The following is an 18,966-nucleotide window of genomic DNA, read 5'->3' on the forward strand; positions in this document are numbered from 1 at the left end:
ATGCTCGTTTTATATAAGATCTGCTTTTACCAAACTGCAAAAAAAAAAAAAAAATTTTTTTTTTTTTTTCCAAATTTGAAAGCATTACAAACTGTCCGTGTGGGGTTGAGGGCACATTAGAGTATTTGCTTGTGTTCGTCTCTGAGGCCATGGCTTCAGTCCCTCTTGTCAGGATAAAATAATAAAACCTGTCCATTATTACTAATACTTGTGTTGGCAAAGCTGTCTCCTGTAGCTCTGTCATTAATTGATACTTTGTGACCATTAAGGTACCTCTCTGAGTTCCTGTATGCATGGCTGATGTCAACCCTGAGCCGGGCTGACGGCTCTCAGATGGCAGAAGAAAGGATCATGGAGGAACAGCAGAAAGGCCGCAGCAGCAAAAAGACAAAGAAGAAAAAGAAAGGTGCTGTAGACCACCTCAGTCCTGTTCTGACAGTGTCTTAGGTTAGCAGGCTGCCCGGTGTTGGGATGACAGTTGTGCACCATCACATCTGGCTGTGTGGACTGACAGACAAGTCTGTGAAGAGCTTGTGAGCCAAAATGGCTGCATGTGTCTGCAGGGCTTCTTTCTCACTCGCTATCATTAACTGGAAGAGAGACTGGATCCCAGCAGCATTCTCAGTTCTTCTGCACCTCCAGGCACCAGAGGGTCTTAGAGCAGGAGGCAAGTTGTCCTCAGTTGTACAAGCAGACTAGGTGGGAGAGAGAGCAAGCAGGAGTCCATCTGGAGTTATCCTGTCATGGTGGGTGTGGACAGGTAATCACAGAGCTATAGGAAGCAGATGTTTCAAAGGCTCTACATTACTTCTTGCCAAAGTCGTTAGTGTGCTCCTTGAAGAACACGGTTGCCTAACTTGTCAGCTCACTTCACTTGTATTATTTTGGTCTAAAAGTTTACATCAGAGATGCAAAATGAAGTTTATGTTCAGTAAATAAACAGGGTGTGGGGGGGGGGGTTAAAAAAAAACAAAAACTTCTCTCAGATATCCCTACAGCAGTTTCTCCTCCCTCTGCTCCTCCCTGTCCTCCCCCCTCCCCCCTCTCCCCCAGATCAACTCCTCCTGATTCCCTTAAAAAAAAAAAAAAAAAGAGCAGGACATTTTTAAAATTAGTTTTTCTTCTTGTTTCTCTAATGTAAACTTTATGACCAAAATCTACAGATAATATAACTGAAGTGAGCTGAAAAGTTAGGCAACTGTGTTCTTCAAAGATCTGGTACTAAAGAATTTTGGCAAGAAGTAATGTGGGAGGGAGGGGGAAAGTATAAAAGTTTCTTTTCTCTAATTACAGTTCGTCCGTTGAGCCGAGAGATCACAATGAGCCAGGCCTATCAGAACATGTGTGCTGGGATGTTCAAGGTAAGTGGCAAGAATTGAGTCTTCTGTGGAACTGCCATTTGTACAGAATGTTTAAAATTCCCTCTTGGGCTGGAGAGATGGCTCAGTGGTCAAGAGCACTGACTGCTCTTCTGGAGGTCCTGAGTTCAAATTCCAGCAACCACATGCTGGCTTTACAGATGGTGGCTCACAACCATCTGTAATGAGATCTGACGCCCTTTTCTGTCACATCTGAAGACAACTACAGTGTACTTATATATAATAATAAATAAATCTTTGGGCTAGAGCAAGCAGGGACTGAGTGGGTTCATCCGGAGCAAATGGCGAGCAGAGGTCTTAAAAATTCAATTCCCAACAACCACATGAAGGTTCACAACCATCTGTATAGCTACAGTGTACTCATATACATAAAATAAATAAATCTTTAAAATCCCTCTTGCCTTGATTCTCACCAGATTCTACTGTCATCCATCTGTCCTGGTCCAAGTCAGTTTGACAGTCACCTTTCCCATCTTCGTGTTCCTCAAGTAGTTGACACCTTGCCTCATGAGTAGTTGGTTCTAGCATTCCTAGGATTGTAATATGTAGGAGTGGACTCTAGTATGGCTGGCCTGAGCAATACCAGGCATTTTTGCAAGGTTCTGGGTATTAATTTTTAAGTTGTACTTGGTTTACCTAACTTCAGGTGACTCACCTGAAGTTAGGTGAACCAAGAGGGGACATTGGAAAAGACCCTGTCCTATGTAATTATGTGGTACTTGCTCCTTCAATATCTTACTTAAAGTCTCAAAGCAGTGACAGAAGCCTGAGATGTGGAAGAGTGTGTGTGATCCCAATGGGGTCATTAATCCCCTGGGAGTTTTAATTAATGATACATCAAAAAGATTATAATTAATGTATCATTTTCTTCCTCTAACTCCTCCCATGTATCCCCCTTGCTCTCTTTCCAATTCATGGTCTCTTTGTTACACACACACAATACGTATATGTGTGTATATTCCTAAATAAATAACTACAACCTGGTCAGTCCATATGTTACTTGTGTGTGCTTACATGTATACGATTTTAGGGCTGACCACTTGGCATTAGATAACCAGTTGGGGGCTCGAAGGTGGTTTGTATAAATCATGGTGCATCAGTTAGAACGGGTGAAAAGTCTGGTTGTATAAATCATGGTGCATCAGTTAGAACGGGTGAAAAGTCTGGTTGTATAAATCATGGTGCATCAGTTAGAACGGGTGAGAAGTCTGGTTGTATAAATCATGGTGCATCAGTTAGAATGGGTGAGAAGGATGAGAGTCTGCTTTACTCTTGACTTTTCTGGTTTTCAAGATGACGTTTTACATATGTTAGTTGCTGGTGCCCATCATCACCCTTGTTGTTGCTTTCGTATTCCCTTCTCCTTTAGACGATGGTCGCGTTTGACATGGATGGCAAAGTGCGCAAGCCTAAGTTTGAGCTTGACAGTGAGCAGGTCCGGTACGAGCACAGGTTTGCACCGTTTAACAGCGTGATGACGCCACCACCAGTGCACTACCTGCAGTTCAAGGTGAGCTTGCTGCCTAAGGCCATGGTGGTGCCACCCATCCTGCAGGCTGTGGGACAGCTGCTAAGGAGATGATAAGGAGATAATTGAGATTTGGAGTATGTGGGTTAAGAACTTCATGTCACATGGGCACAGATGTTCTCAGCATTTGCTTAAGAGTCTGTATGGATGGGTAGTCAGAAGGTTCATATTAAACATTGTGATAAATCGTTCCTTCTTTTTAGGAAATGTCTGACCTCAATAAATACAGCCCTCCTCCTCAGTCTCCAGAGCTGTATGTGGCAGCTAGTAAACACTTTCAGCAGGCAAAAATGATCCTTGAAAATATCCCCAATCCAGACCGTGAGGTACGTAAGAGTGGATTCACTGTCCGTCCTTGGGGAAGCATCCATCCTGCCACTGGGGGGTGTCAGCTATAGTGAGTCAACCAGACAGGCTGTCAAATTGCAATAATTTCAGGTAGGTCTGCCAGCTTAACCAGGTCCCTTTCCTCCACCATAGGGCCTTATTCCTTTGTCCAGGCTGGCCTCCTAACTCCTGGTAATCCTCTTGCCCTCTGCCTCCCTGGTGTTAGGGTTAGGTCATAATTATAATACCCAGCTTCCATTTTAAGTTTTAAATATGAAAAACTATATATCCAGTTGTTGTAGAATATTCCATACTTGACCATTTTGAAGTAAAAGGCTTTTGCATTAAAAGACTGATCCACAAGAACAAACTCTGATAGCAAACATGGTTTAAGCATTTGATGGTTTGATAGTGTGCACTATCTCCAGAGTAACTGAGCTACATCTACTCTGTTAGGAGTTACTCTTGACCTGTCTAAGTCACTGAGGGAACTCTTGATGCAACACTCAGTGCCATGTGATTTAGCATCATCTGTCAGAACCAAGTAGTGCTGTCTCACGCAGCCTGGGGTGTCCTAGCACTGCAGATAAACACATGTGCACACACACAACGTAAAAGATGAACGAAGATGAGTACTCAGCATCGCAGGTCTTCATTGCAAACAGCACAACTATAATTCAGTCACCAACAAGGTCAAGGAGATTCAGATAGCAAGGGTTTAAACTGAATGGTATGCTCCCATTTCATTGAAGGTTGTCTGAAAAGACTGGGTATTATGTAAACAAGTCACTTCCATTAAAAGAAAATTAATGATAGTACCTTAGGCTCTAAGGGGACAGTGAATGCCTTGGAGAAGAGAGCAGGAAAGAGATGTAAAAATAATAATCTAGTGGGGCATGATCGCAGAGGCAGAAGGATCTCTCTGAGTTCACGGCCAGCCAGGGCTACATACTAAGACTCTGTCTCAAAAAGAAAAAAAATATATCTTCTGGCTAATAAAAATGGTAGTTATGAAAATTTGAGGGGGGTTCAATAACAAAAGACATTTCCTTCATTTATTCAAAGTCTTGTCAAGCACCTATTTCCCCAGCAGAAAATAGCTGGTATGGGCTTAGGGGAGGGTCAGGAGGAGTCATGTTATGTATTGTACAGAGTGTAGAATTCCAACCATTTTAAATAACCCATTTTAGTAAGTTCTAGAAGGTGAAGTAGGTCACGTAGGCATTCAGAGATGGACCCTTGCATACAGGGAGGACCCACATGCAGAACAGACCTGTCTGTCCCTCTAGTGTTTGGACAGCCCCAGGGACTTGGGACTCATGTGGCTGGAGTGGATAGTGAGGGAGGAGCTGTTGGAGTGTGAGCAGAGGACAGACAGCTCTGACTTGTGACAAAGGACCATTCTGCTGTTTTGCTAAAACTGACCGGTGCAGCAAAGGTGGGAGGGAGCTGGAGCAGTGGTCCAGTGAGCGGTGCTGTGGGTAATCAGCCCTGATGGAGGATGTGGGAGGAGACAGGGATGACTGGAAGGGTTTTGGCCTGAGCAGCTGAATGAATTGATCTGTATGGGTCACAGTGTGGCTTCTGACATGTCAAATTATCATCATTATTATTTTTATATTTTGAGACAAGGTCTCATCCTGTAGCTTAGACTGGCCTGGAACTACTTACTACCAGGCTGCCCTTACCCATGGCAGGCAGACCCCTTGCTCAGCGTCTCCAGTCTGAACTTCTGTCTCCCATTCCTGTTAGATGTTTAAATGGAGCTGCTGCTCAAGGCAGGTGGCCATCTGTCCTGGGATTTAGGAACCATTCCATCCTGCCCTTGTGTATCTCCACAGTGGTCAGGAATGCAGCAGTGGGAGCTTCAGGTTACCTAAGGGAAGCCTTGCCTTTCCTGTGGTCCATCCTGTGTTCAGTGTCTAGACTAGAGATAACAGTTAATACTCCATGGACTCACTGCCCGTCAGGAGTCTTTCTAAGCTTCACATACAGCCATGCTCCTCTAAGGGGTATGCATCAAGAAGTGCAGAGCTGGGCTGTTTCCTGTCTGTGGACCTAGGCTGTATGTGCAGCAGAAGGCTGCATGCACTGACTCAGTCCTCAAAGCAGTTTTATGGAGGTGAGCAAAGTTGTCTAAGGACTGATAGGAGCAGGTCCCTGAAGAAAGCTTTGCTGTGGTTCCCTGAACACCCCTGTGCATGGCTGCAGTGCAGCGGCAGGCAGCAGCAGAGGCACTCCTCTGCAAACTTAGCTTCCTGCTGTGGTGCTGAGTGCTCTTCTTGTTTCAGGTCAGTAGAATCCTAAAGGTTGCCAAGCCCAACTTTGTGGTTATGAAGCTCTTAGCAGGAGGACACAAAAAAGAGTCAAAGGTGAGTGTGTTTTAGGAGGAGTGCAGAGCTCCTGTGTACTGTCACAACAAAGGATACCTACCCTCTAGTCATCCTAGAAGAGGCTCAGCCACTACTTTTCCTCCAGACGGTTGGAGACTTAAAATCACAACTTTCTTTTCTCTCACTCCCATATAATCACTGACTGCCTTAGGACAGTTAAGGAAGCATGGAGCAGAGTCAAGAGCTCAGAAATGGGGGGCCGGGAAGATGACTACCTCCTGGGCTGACCTGATCAGGCATGAGAACTGGAGCCTCCCCAGCAGGACAGAGCCTACACCACTTACAAATTAAACAGAATAGAGTTTAAAAGAAGACGTGCAAAGTAGATTTGCGGGGAGAAGGTATTTAAATGTCACCTGCTTTAGGGAGGTAGCGACTTCAGTAGTGTCTTAGTTAGGGTTTATTGCTGTGAAGAGACACCATGACCACAGCAACTCTTATATAGGAAAACAGTTTGGGGCTAGCTTACAGTTGCCATTGTGCCAGGAAACATGGCAGTGTGTAGGCAGAGATGGTGCTGGAGCTGGGAGATCTACATTTGGATCTGAGAGAGCAAGGAGAGACTGTCACACTGTCCAGACTTGAGCTTAAAGACTTGAGCCCACCTCCACACTGACACACTTCCTCCAACAAGGCTATCCCCTCCTAATAGTGCCTATGGCCAAGCATTCATACACATCCAACTATGGGGGTCAGCACAGGTAGTTAGGAGCCATGTGTACACATGCACATGCATAGAAGCAGGGCCATTTCGGGGGTATTGGGCGTATCCCCTGAATGGGTACTTTTTCACTCAGTCTTGACTAGTGTCTGAAACAGGGCTCCCTGGACCTGGAGCTCCCCAATTCAGCTAAACTGACTGCCCAGCAAGCCCCCAAGACCTGCCTGCCTCCACTTCCCCAGCACCAGAGTTCTAGGCATGTGCTATCATGTTCAGCTGTTAACACGGGTGCTGGGAATCAGGCCTCAGGCTCGAATGCTTGTGCCACTTGCACTGCAAGCCCTGTACCAGCTCAGCCATTTCCCCGGCCCCAAGACTTAAACGCTGATGTGGTGTTGATATGGAAGATCTGACTTGTCACAGGCCAGCTCTGATGCAGCTTTGTGCTTTACCTTTTCACTTGTTACCCTAAAGCTGAACTGTGTTGCTGTCCTGATCTGGTGGAGCACTGTCTGAAGTCCATTTTCCTTTAACTTTCTCGGAACAATCAGCTGGCCTAGGTATTTTCTGGTGATCCCTGACAGGAGACCTCCTCCTTGTTTCTCTCCTCTGACTGCTGCTGTCACACCAGTCTGTTGGACTGCTCTATTTCTGAAACCCAGGAAGTCTAACCATGCAGATGGAGCCATTGACTTTCTGGCTTGTTTTTTAGGTTCCTCCCGAATTCGACTTCTCTGTTCACAAATATTTTCCTGTTGTGAAACTGGTTTGAAAGAGACTGCAAAGATGACCATGTCCACTCTAGGGAAGACATCAGTCTGCCACATACGGTGACATAAAATAGATTTCTTGAATGACAGACAGCTTGTTTCAAGGAAGACTTTTCAGTTTAACACCCTTACCTGGCGAGGATGAAAACTGCTGTTTTAAAGTGGTTTATTATACTCCATGGGTGTGACTGGGCTGGAATGCATTGGTGAACATTACGTGGTTTTATTACAGACTTAATTGTAAACATTTTTTTTTTAATGAATGATTGAGTGAAATAGTGTTTGTAAAGGTTAATAAATTTCTTGACAAAAAAAAAAAAAAAGCACTGGTGCTGCTCTAGGGCTGCTCTGTGGAGAACCACAGAGCGCCACCTTCCAACAGGCGGTGCCAGCATTACCCAGAGTCTGTAGCTGTAAGCCTCTACTCCCATCTCTGAGGTAGCAGGGTCAAGCTTCAGTAACCCTCAGCTATGTACAATGTTTGCGGCCAGCCTTGGGTACATGAGATTTTGTCTTAAACACCAAACAACCCTAAAAACTGAAGTTTCAAAACACAAGATTTATTAAGGATTTACGATTCTGGTCAAATTACAAATTGACTTTGAGGTAAGAAGATTGCTAAAGTACATGAGGATTGTGACTGTGTTGTGACACAGGTTTGTAAGGGTCTGTAGTCATGCAGTTGAAGGAAAACCACATCACACTGCAGTGTCTGCTGCTGGTGTCAGCAGGTAGAAGTGTGCAGGCCGCTGAGCTTCTGGTCTTGTTTGAACGTGGTGTGTCCCTTTGTTCCAGTTGAAGTCTTAAGTGCACTGAGATGCAGGTTTTGTTCTTGATCCACCATCAAGAGGCCCTGTCCTTGATTTGCTGGTCTCGTCACTGGTGTGCTGTGACAACTGTCTATGCCAGTGGGGTTTCCCTTTTGTACTCTGAAGGGGGCAGTGCTGGTAGCAGAGTGAGCCACCCTGAAATTCAATCTGGCTTTGTGGTTTGGCCTGACTATTGCTAGTTCATTTGGCTTACAGCAAAAATGACTCTTAAGATTCCAGTGGCCTAATTCTAATGTGACAATGTTCGGTGGTGCTGAGGATGCGACCCAGGGACTCACACTTACTGGCTGGATAGCTCTCACAAAGCTATGCCAGCCCAACCCTGTGGCACCTTCCATTTCCTAGAAACACTGAAGCATACCTGACTGAACTTGATCAAGATGTGAAGACAGGATGTCGGTTACTTCCTGGACAGTACCGAGGTGGCATGGCTCAGCTGTCCTGCATGGCTATTGGTGCCCTGGAGTTTTAGAACCCAGAGGGCAGAATGTGGTCCTTACCTATTTTACTTGTTAAAAAGGAAATCAGCAATATCTACACTTTAAACCCAAACCAGATTAAGATAGAAAACAAGCACTAGGAAATACAAAGTCCCCTTGAGCTTGGGACCTAGGAGTAGAAAAGCTGTATGGTAAAAACACTCCATCTGAGGCTCTGCAAGTTAGAGTGTAAAGGAAAATGGCTTGTGACATTAGACAGTACCCATCTAAACATGGGGTAGTACATAGGAACTGGGTGGCTCTGCAGTGAAAGACAACCCACGTCTGCCATGCTTGCCACAGGGTTTAAATGTGTGCTTGAAAGGAGGCATGGACAGCTGGACCACCAGGCATCCACTTCACTACAGGGATCTTCGGTGCTGCCCTGTGCCTCTAGTGCTGCTGCTTCCTACTTAACCAGCACTTTGTAGAGTCAGATCAACCCTGTGAACTGCCCCACTCCTCAGATTGTTTCTGGAAGGAGTCCTCAGTGTGACTGCAGTCAGTCTGCAATCGGTTAGAACCTGCTGATCAGAATCAAGAACTTATGACGCATTACCATCAACGAACTATGAGTCTTTCAAAGCTAACATTCACCATGTGTGTTTGTCAAACAGTATATAAACTCGGGAATAACAGCTTGTGTGTTGCTCTTGCCTTTGTGTAGGTATCCAGCTTGTAACCTGAGTATGCTCTAGCAGCCAACCCGTCCTCATGGACTCCTCTGCCCATGCAGCCGTTGTCCAGAGCACAGTGCAGGCATTGCCTTTCTTGATGAGATGAGTGACTTACTAGAAACTCTTTGCCCAAACACAGACCATAGGTGCTCACATTGTGAGTAACTTCATAGTGTTCTGTACATCAAAAGAATAATGGTTATTTAAACCAGTCTTTTAAAGCAACAGCTCTCACTGACATGTGAGACGGGACTTTCATTCTTGCTCATCCTCGCTTAGCAATCACTGTGTCGCTAAACTGGCTCAGAACTTGCAGCAGTCTTCCTGCCTCAGCCTTCCAAATCCTGAAGTAAACCAGGTGTAGTGGCTGTCTTTTACTTAATGCACAGAACAGCTTTGTGTTGAGGCTTGTATAGAACTGACTAGTGGTGTTTCTGCTGACGGTAAGAGCTCTAGGCCATTGATGGTTGAATCAAGTGTGCAGGAGTGACGAGCTGCTTAGTACCCGTGACAGAAACTGGCAAGCAGCAGCACGAGAAGGGAGCCGTTGTCGCCAGCAACTGCCCTCAGTCTCCTGTCCTACACTGCAGGATGACAAGGTGCTGCTGGCTAGACAGGACAACCTCATTTCTCTTTTTGGTGTTGACCTGCTTAAGAAATATCTGTTAATCAAAGCTTGATCAATTTTGACATGTCTTGTAGACACTTTAAAAGTACCCCCAAACTGTCTGAGATGGTCCCATTTTTTTTTCCTTTGCAAAATGTACTGATTAAACCCCACAATAATTGGCCGACGTTCGTTTCGCTTGATCCATTCCACAGGTGAGTCACAGTGAATCTCCGTAGGATCTTTCTTCAGGCTTGTTGAGGAATATGAATGCCTACTTGATTTAGAATGTGGTTCTGCCTTTCACTCCCATCATGCATATTTATTATGCCTCTCTTCTGAGCGTCAGCATTAAGAACTAAAATGCAAAAACAATATTTTAGTATTAAGCATGTTGGGGAAATAGTGTGGACAGGCAGGTCTCACTTCCTGGCAGTTTCTACAGTTGTCATAAAGCAAACTTCACCTTCCACAGCATCACTGCCACTTAGAATTTCATTCCCATCTAGAGAACAAAAGAAACCATGGGTACAGCTAATTGCTACAGGACAGAGCTGAGTGGTGAGATAGCACAGCCCGCACTGGGCTGGCTGTGTGGCCTCCTTGAAAGGGCAGCACTAGTCCTGAACAAGTAGGACAACAAGACAGGACACAACGCGTCTAGCTATGGGCAGCTGCGTGCTTACAATTCACAGTGCTTTATAAGATAACCGAGGAGCGTGTCCAGAAGTTAGGCATGCAGATCTCAGCCTGGAAAACCCTGAAGAAAACTAGTGCTTAGCTGCGGCACCACAGAAAGCAAGAAGCTAGCCGTCCATAGGTCATGGATTAAAAAGCAGATGCATAGAACCCACAAAGATTGTTTGACACTGACTATGCTGTATGCAGCCCAGAAAGGCAGAGTGAAGCGCTGCTGCTGCTGATGTGTGCTCAGGGAGTTCGAACAGAAAGGAGGCTTGTCAAAGATCCCGCCTGAGCGTCTCGAGAAGGCTCACACAGCAGACAGCTAGTTTAGAGGCATCTAATGACTGGATCAACAACTCTAGGGTACCCCGGGCATCTTGTTGGGAACACCTTGAATCACTAAAAGCAAGCCCTGTGATTTCTGGGGCACCTTTGCTCGAACCCTGCTTACCACTACCCCACTTGGCAGGTCTTGTAAAGAACAATTTCCCTGAACAGACAACTACTTAGAGTGTTCTAGGAAGGTGACTACTCCCACACCCCACTGTTCTTACCATTTATATTTCTGTCATTCCCTGCAAGGGCTGCCTGCTTCTCCCTCTCGGATTCTGCTTCGTTTTCATCCATGTCGTATTCATCTCCTAGGTTCTTCTGGCCTCCCCCTGTAAAACCAGCACACCAGACAGACATAGCTTCATTTTATTCTTGATGTCACTGGAACACCAGCACTAATACAGACTGTCACCCAATCTGTATCTCAGAAAGTGGCCTGACTGATGGCGCTCACTCCCAATACAAATGCCATGGAGAATACCCAGAAATGCGCCCCTTCAACACTGAGGGTATAAAAGTCAGCTCTGACTGAACTCTGGCACACAAAAGCTGCGGGCTTTATTCCTAAAACAAACAAATAAACACACACACACAAAATCCTAAATAAGCCATGATTCAGTCTGAAAATGAAGAAACTAAATGCCTTTTTGAGGACAATCAGGAAAAGCACCCCTGTTTGAGGAAATAGGCTAGTGGTGGGGAATGGCAAGCAGTGGCTTCTCAGTGACTCCAAGAGAGGGACGGGGGTGACTACTGTGCCTCCATGTCACAGACAGAATTAGATTGGTCACAACCATGTCCTCTGCAGAAAGAGCAACCAGGAAAGATCACAGAATGAAGACGAGACCACAGGATTCTCCCAAACGTCTAAAGAGTATGTACATGGGGAGGCCGGGAAAATCTGCTCTGCTTCAGCTGTGATGTGGAAGCTGCACGGGGCAGCTCTGTCTGTTTATAATCCAGATGAGATCATCACTAGTGCATGTGGAAGCAGGTATAGGCCTGGTAGCTCTTGTCCGTGTTTTGCTGTGACACTTCATGTCCAGTAGTTAGACACTTGAGTGCCACCAGAGTGGGGTCCCTCCCTCCCCTCGGGAGCATCTTTTTGCTGTAGGTGTGGAGCAGGGTTCTGAGCAGTGGCACTCAGTGGCAGGCTGATAAAGTGCACCCTTATCTAAAACAACAGATAACCCTGTTCCAAGACCGAAAGAATTAGACACATTGCCTCAACTCTGTTACTGGATCCAGCTGGGAACATGGGGACCATGGGTGCTCCTGGCTCCAAGGCATGGAGAGTCCCTGTGTCCTTAAGGCAACAGGATACACATGAGATACTTAGCTGAATCAAGATCCTCTTTCTAAAGAAGAGGGAAAGGAAGGTGGAATTCACAAGTTACTGTTCCTCAGATGTGGTAACATCCATCGTCCTGTCTTCCTTCAGTACTTCCAAGACATAAGCACAGAAGCTGGTTGGAAACAGGTGATGCCTGCCCGGGGGCAACATTTAACCTGCCAAGCTTCCATCTCAGCATGCCACACACCCTGGAAGTCCCATTGATGTTAACATTGTTCTCTCGATAATGAATAAACATACAAAGGAGTGAACAGGGCCACTTGGTGAAATTGAAGATGTGCTAACAAGCAGGAGCCTGGGGACACAGAGCCACCCACCTTCCTCTGCTGCATGCTGCTGCTCCTGACTATCACGGATGACAAGCTGCTCCCGCTCAGGGTACTGAGAATCCTCCTCAGGCCTGGCCAATAGGCCAGCTGGTGCCTGTGTATGCTGATCGAGTTTCTCGGCTCCTACCCGTGTGCCATCCGCCGCCTCCTGCCCTTGGACGGATGCCTTTGTCAGTCGCAGACTGCGCTCCTCACCAACAGCCTGAATCTCATTGGTTTCCTCTGCACACAGAACATAGGTGTGATTGCAAGAGCAATCTTTGGGAGTCATGTGTGTGTCTGTGTGTGTGTTATGGTTTTGTTTCTTTTTTTTCATGATGGGGTTTCTCTGTGCATCTCTTGGTGGCTATCCAGGAACTTGCTTTGTATACCAGGCTGGCCTTGAACTCAAAGATCCTCCTATTTCTGCCTCCACAGTGAGAACTGGGATTAAAAGTATGCACCACCATGCCTGGCTGTAGGACCATTCAAACTAAAACAAAAATAAAAGGACTGAGCGTGGAATACACACCTATCATCCTGTCACTTAGGTAGATCAGTTCACGAGGCAGGAAGATCAGTTCAGAAGCCATCTTTGGCGACATGGTGAGTTTGAGGCCAGCCTGGGAGACTGCCTCAAGACAAAACAGAAGAAGAAAATGGTAACATTAAGTGCAAGGAATGCCTGCAGGATACCCGTGATTCCAGGATTTAGGGGATGAAGGCAGCAAAGTCAACTCAAGGCCTTAGCTGCACAGTGAGTTCGAGGTCAACCAGGGCTACACACAAGAGCTTATCTCAAAAAGCAAAACAAAAAAGTGTCAGCCCTGGATTCCTAACATCGCCAAAAAGAGTGGCTTCAGGACAGCTGGGAACTTGTGTTTTGATCTCCACTACAGACCAGAGGCTTTGGGGCTGCAGGTCACCTTCAGATTAAACAACAAGGAAGTGCCTGGTGTGGTAGTGAATGCCTTTAGTCCTAGCACTCAGCAGAGACAGGTAGATTTCAGTGAGTTCGAGGCCAGCTTGGTCTACATAGTTTCAAGATAACTAGAGCTACATTATAGTGAGATCCATGTCTTAAGACTAAACAAAAATCAACAAACAAAAAATTAGAAAATAACATGGATTTGGGTATCCTGACACCCCAAGGGCAGTGCTAGGCTCTCAGTCATTTCAACCCAAGGCACACGAGCCATCTAGGAAGGAGTCCGTCTCTGCCCTTCAGTTCCATGATGCCCCTGCTACCCTAGATTAAGGCAACTTCTGTACCTGTACTTACATAGCTGACAAGGACAAGCTGTTAGTTAGACAGCCTGTAGTCCCCGTTCCAGAAACCCAAAAGATAGTACACCAGCCAGCCATCCACCCCTTCTCTGCTGCTTCCAGCCGCACTTGGCCCTTGGTGTCTGTACTGCCTGAGACCATACACTGCTGCTTGATTTTGGAGAACATAAACCAGTGTCTACCTCTTACCGTTCTGCACGTGTGGCTTCGAACTCCCTGAATTGGGGGCTGGTATCTGGGACTTGTTTCTAGACACATCCCCTTTCTCTTGTGGCATCTGTTCCTCTAATGGGACTTCTTCCTGAAGCTTGGGCTGAGGCTTGAGGGCCTGGAGTTGAAACAAGCACAGGCAGGACTAAAAGAGTAGCTTGTGGGACCCTCAATAAGTAAGAACCCCTGAACTCAAACAGCATCTTCCCGGTCATGCCCTGTCACGTTGCACAGATCAGGAGACTTGTGGGTAAGTCCAGGTCCTACAGGAAGTAAGGCAGGGAAAATGTAACCATCCAACAAATCAACTTACCTAGCCAGGTATCTACAGCACTCAGCCTGGCACGCCACATGCCCACCCTGTCCATGACACCTTACATGTATTCTGTACCACACAGAATACATTCTCCTGTTACATGGAATGGAACTTGAGAAAAGTCATAAGATGTACGGAAATTAACACACTCCAAGATGTCCGAACAGTGATGTTCATTCTCCTTGGGTTACTCTGAGAAGCTAACTGAGGTGAAGGAAGGGGACTATCCATTTCTGCCATTTGGGTTTTAGAAGCAGGGAACTTAATCTAAAATACAGGCTAAGATCTACTTCTAGCTCTAAAGAATTAGGTCTCCCATCAATGATAGATAGCCTACTTAACAACAGTTCCTTTTACCCACCATATCCTATCTCATGGCCAAGAAAAGGGCATCCTGTAAGGCAGAAACCAATCTGGAGACAGGAAGGGAACCATCAAGACCAGCCACACAGTGACAGCAAACTCACCAGGCCATGGACGTAGAACAGGAAGCCCCAGTGTGTGAAGCAGATATGAAAAACAGAAATGAGACAGAGAGAAATAACGGGAGAAAGATTCTGCACATACATAAAGCTTTTGGTGTGCTTGTGTGTAGATTGGCTATGGAGGAGGGACAGTTTCCCAAGTAGAGATAAAATTGAAACCTACAAGAGTGAAAAACAACAAAGTCTGCAAACAATGTAACAAAATCCCAAGGACATGGGCCAACTACAGAGAAGACCCCATGTGGCCTCCCTGGATCCCTCATGTTCACAGTAGGAGGGTGGCCATATATGGCAGCCCTCATCTTGAGACAACTTCAGAGTGTCACACATGTGTAATATCAGACCTGGATAAGACAAAAGTCAAGAGATGTCTAGCTAATGAAGATTTAAGAATCCCTGGGAGGGGGCATGGGTTGAGAGATGGCTCAGTGGGTAAGAGCACTGACTGCTCTTCCAGAGGTCATGAGTTCAATTCCCAGCAACCACATGGTGGTACACAACCATCTGTAATGGGATCTGATGCCCTCTTCTGGTGTGTCTGAAGACAGCTACAGTGTATTCATATATACATAAAATAATTATTTTTTTAAAAAAATCTTCTAAATTCATGTCAAACAGCAAACTATAGATTGTGGGTGTTCAGATAACATCAAGCAGGATCAAACTCTAGGAAAATTGAAATTTCTGAGAAAGCCAAAAGGAAAATATCTGCCTCACAAGGGATGTTCACATACACAGACCACATTCTAGGCTAAAACTGCATCCTAGCAAATTTACACCAGGAACCATGCTGTGTCTGCTCTTCTATTACAATAAAATTAAACAAGGAATTGGAAGCAGAAAGATAACTGGGAAATCTATAAATGAGTGGAGCGTAAGATCCATACTTTTAAATAACACATGGCTTAAAGTAAGTCTTATTTTAAAAATAATTTGATCATGCCTTTAACCCCAGCCATTGGGAGGCAGAGGCCGATGGATCTCTGTGAGTTTGAGGCTAGCCTGGTCTACATAGTGAGTTCCAGGACAGACAGATGTATATAGACTGTCTGATCATACAGATAGATCTATATGAGACTCTGCCTCAAAAAGTTAAAATATAAATAAATAAAATAAAAATGTCTTGGTAAATATAAATGACAATTTGCTGGCATGTATAGGCTGCAGTAAAAGCAATGCTTTTCAAAATGATATTTGTAGCACTAAATGCATGCCTGAGAAAGGAAGATCTGTATCTAAGAATCCTGTATCCTGTATACCTTCAAAAGCTATGGAACAAATTAGTCAATTAAATCCAAAATCAAAGTAAGTAGAAGAAAAGAATTAGCTTATAACTTAATTAAAATGAAAAACAATCAACAGAAAAAAATCAGTGAAAGCAAAAACTCATTCTTTGGGAAAAAAAAGAAAGAAAAAGAAAGAAAAAGAAAAAGAAAAGATAATGCTCTAATTATCAGAAGAAAGTGGGAATATTCGTACATGCAATATCGACCAGGCTGACCTTGGCCACAGTATTTAACATTGTGACCTAGTGTGCTCATTAGTGTGCTCAAGCCAGACAGCATCAAACTTCTTCCACAGGGGCTGAGACTTTAAAGGACAACGCTCTGAGCTTGGGGCCAGCATACAAGATTGGGTGTGGGCATCCTGGCACCAGGCTTTGCTCTGTTGTACCACTGAGAACCAAATAAACAGGACAAGATGGTAAGGAGAGGCGAGAGCACCTCCTGGATGCCCAGGCCAGAGCCGACCCAAGTTACCTGCTGACGCTGGTTGTTCGTTTCAGCCTCATCTCTGGAAACCGGTGCTTCGTTTCGCTTTCTGATGACCTCCTCTATCCGCTCGTCACACTGTTCCTTCACCTCATTCATCTGGCTGATACACTGGCTCCTGGTGAAGGCGAATGGGAGGCTGTGTGGTGGATGCACCAAGCACGCACTCCCTGATCCCACGCCCACATTCTGTCCCCTGCAGCAGGAGACAGAACAACCCTTTCCCACCCAGGATGAGGGAGGTCTGAAGGAGAACTACCAGGGCAGGTATCCATCTGCAAGTATTCAATGACAGAAGAAACCTGCTGGTAACCATACTTTAGACTCGTTCATGTTTCGTTAAACATTAACCCCTCCCCGCTTCTCTCTATATCAAAACCACTGGCTAACAATACAAGTTCCTAAAACCCTTGTGATTTCCTGGTGTTCAGAGTATCTTCATCCATGAGCTCCTTGGACCAGACATGTAGTGATGTTGATAAGATGGCTTATGGGGTGGGGTGCTGGGGCTCAAGCATATGGCCAATGATGTCATCAATCATTGCCTACATACCAACCTCAGCTACCACCTCTGGACCTTGAGCTCTGATAGCTTCTTGGCTGGTAAAAATACAGAATTGTGGATTCCCTGATTCCATAAGAAATGTAAGTTCTGGCTCCGCAGACCTTGCCTTATAACTATTGGTGGCTGTCCTCCTATGACACCCTTTGTAATGAAACTCTGATAGTAAAGAGAGCAGAAACTCTGCTCTGTGAGTGGCTGTGGTGAATTACCAAGGCATACATTGGGTAGCCTTGAATTTGTAAACTCTCTAGTGTGTGGCTGGCTGGGGGTCACTCAGGACTTGTGAGTGGCCTGTGGAGCAGTCTTAGGAACTTAAACCTGTGGCATGTGAATGAACTCTGGACAGCATCAAGACTGACTGGAGGACAGCTAGCTGTCAAAGGCCTTCAACTGAGGTGTGTACTGCAGGCTTGCACCGCCTTCCACCTGGAATGTGAGAACATTCCATCAAAGGGCAGAGGCAGAGCTGGAACCACTTAGAAAATGGGGGAGCTAAGAGGTGCTCTGTTGCCTGCTATAGCTAGAGCTGACAGACTCAAGTTTCCAGAAGACGGCAGGGGCCACACGGGGCAGCCTGCCGAAGTTAGAAGCACTCAGGAGCCCCAGTCCGTAACTTGGAACATCTCCTCTGGCAGTGCAAAGCATCATTGGATCATGACATTCCACACACGGAAGGCAATCAATCGTATGATAGCGGGAAACTTGGACAGATAAGGAATAAGCAAAAAACGTCAATGAAAAACTTGCCAGGATCAGTCAAGCCGCAGGTGGTAGACAAACATAAAGGGGCTGGGACACGGCAAGTGAAGAAACTTAACTATCTGAGAAATGAACAGCAGGTCATGAACTCCTGAACCTTTATGCCTACAAAGAGGAATTTCCACCTTCACTTGCTTTCGATTCTGCGTAAGTAAATAGGGAGGACTTCCCTCCACCTCTCAGGAATGCAGCGGTATCTGCCCTGTGCCCCCACGTTCCATCTCAAAAGCAGCAGGGGAAATGATCAGATGGCTCAGTGTAAGGCCTAGATCCTGAGACAAGGTACACTAGGTCAGCGCTAACTCCTGGGAGGTCCCCGGCTGGCTCTTTCATGTGTGTGCTCAAAGCAGGTTCTCAGGGATTAACTGGCTAAACTCTAGTGATGCACAACCCTAGGCCATGAATGGCACTAGGGACAGTGAAGATTTTGGCCACAGTGACAGTATCACAAAGGACCAGGGCTATCACTGCAACATTCCTACCCCAGCATTTGCCAGCTGCTCCCTCATAGTGTAAAGATGAGCCAGAGTGCTCAGAGATCAAAAAAGCGAGGAAGGCTGTGTTGATGAGTGCATTGAAGAACAGTTGTGTGTGCCAGGAAGAACAGCCGCGTGGGATGCCTGCTGATTCCAGAAAGATACTAACTTGTGCGAGTAGAGGGGAGAAAGCCTTTCCATCCACTTGTGGCTACCTCAGCGTTCCTGGAGATAGACAGAGGGAGGTCTGTGCAGGCATGCATGCCTGGAAGGGCGATCAGTGTACCATTTTATGCACATTACAGATTTGCTAACAATGTGTTAACATCTTGTCTCTAGTTCAGAGACACGTAAGGCCAGCTATCTCTAGCTTCCATCAGGCCATTACTTCGGAGTGCTTTCTGCATCTGCAGCCGGGTCCTTAAGCACAACCCGTAAGGCAGACACTGTTAGCCAGGAAGACCTACCCATCGAAGCTGCTCACCTCTTAGAAACAAGTGTCTCTGTGGAAGCCATTAGGAAGTAATGTAAATGACCTGAATGCTCGGGTGGGAGGAAGATCATGAGTTCCAGCTAGTCTGAGCTATACAAACTTGAGGCTAGTTTGGGCTACACAGAAAGACCCATTTCAAAATGCAATACGCCGGGCGTGATGGCGCACACCTTTAATCCCAGCACTCGGGAGGCAGAGGCAGGCGAATTTCTGAGTTTGAGGCCAGCCTGGTCTACAAAGTGAGTTCCAGGACAGCCAGGGCTACACAGAGAA

At 45.9% G+C, this 18,966-nt stretch overlaps 2 protein-coding genes across 2 annotated transcripts in view; one reads left to right on the plus strand and one right to left on the minus strand.

Annotated features, from left to right (window-relative positions):
• The window catches only part of Naa35 (N(alpha)-acetyltransferase 35, NatC auxiliary subunit), a 51,145-nt gene extending 43,764 nt beyond the window's left edge, over positions 1 to 7,381 (plus strand). The window contains exons 18-23 of the mRNA XM_021215230.1: positions 270 to 406; positions 1,294 to 1,361; positions 2,749 to 2,889; positions 3,111 to 3,233; positions 5,526 to 5,606; positions 7,001 to 7,381. Of these exons, the coding sequence (XP_021070889.1) occupies positions 270 to 406; positions 1,294 to 1,361; positions 2,749 to 2,889; positions 3,111 to 3,233; positions 5,526 to 5,606; positions 7,001 to 7,060 (610 nt within the window). The 3' untranslated portion in view covers positions 7,061 to 7,381. The remainder of the gene's footprint in view (positions 1 to 269; positions 407 to 1,293; positions 1,362 to 2,748; positions 2,890 to 3,110; positions 3,234 to 5,525; positions 5,607 to 7,000) is intronic.
• Positions 7,382 to 7,597: 216 nt separating this feature from the next.
• Golm1 (golgi membrane protein 1) overlaps positions 7,598 to 18,966 on the minus strand; it is a 40,500-nt gene continuing 29,131 nt past the window's right edge. Inside the window, exons 6-10 of the mRNA XM_021215234.2 lie at positions 16,389 to 16,518; positions 13,807 to 13,945; positions 12,340 to 12,573; positions 10,890 to 10,997; positions 7,598 to 10,009 (exon numbers count right to left, since the gene is read on the minus strand). Of these exons, the coding sequence (XP_021070893.1) occupies positions 9,900 to 10,009; positions 10,890 to 10,997; positions 12,340 to 12,573; positions 13,807 to 13,945; positions 16,389 to 16,518 (721 nt within the window). The 3' untranslated portion in view covers positions 7,598 to 9,899. The remainder of the gene's footprint in view (positions 10,010 to 10,889; positions 10,998 to 12,339; positions 12,574 to 13,806; positions 13,946 to 16,388; positions 16,519 to 18,966) is intronic.

This window comes from Mus pahari, chromosome 16 (genome assembly GCF_900095145.1).
Source record: "Mus pahari chromosome 16, PAHARI_EIJ_v1.1, whole genome shotgun sequence".
Classification (NCBI taxonomy): domain Eukaryota; kingdom Metazoa; phylum Chordata; class Mammalia; order Rodentia; family Muridae; genus Mus; species Mus pahari.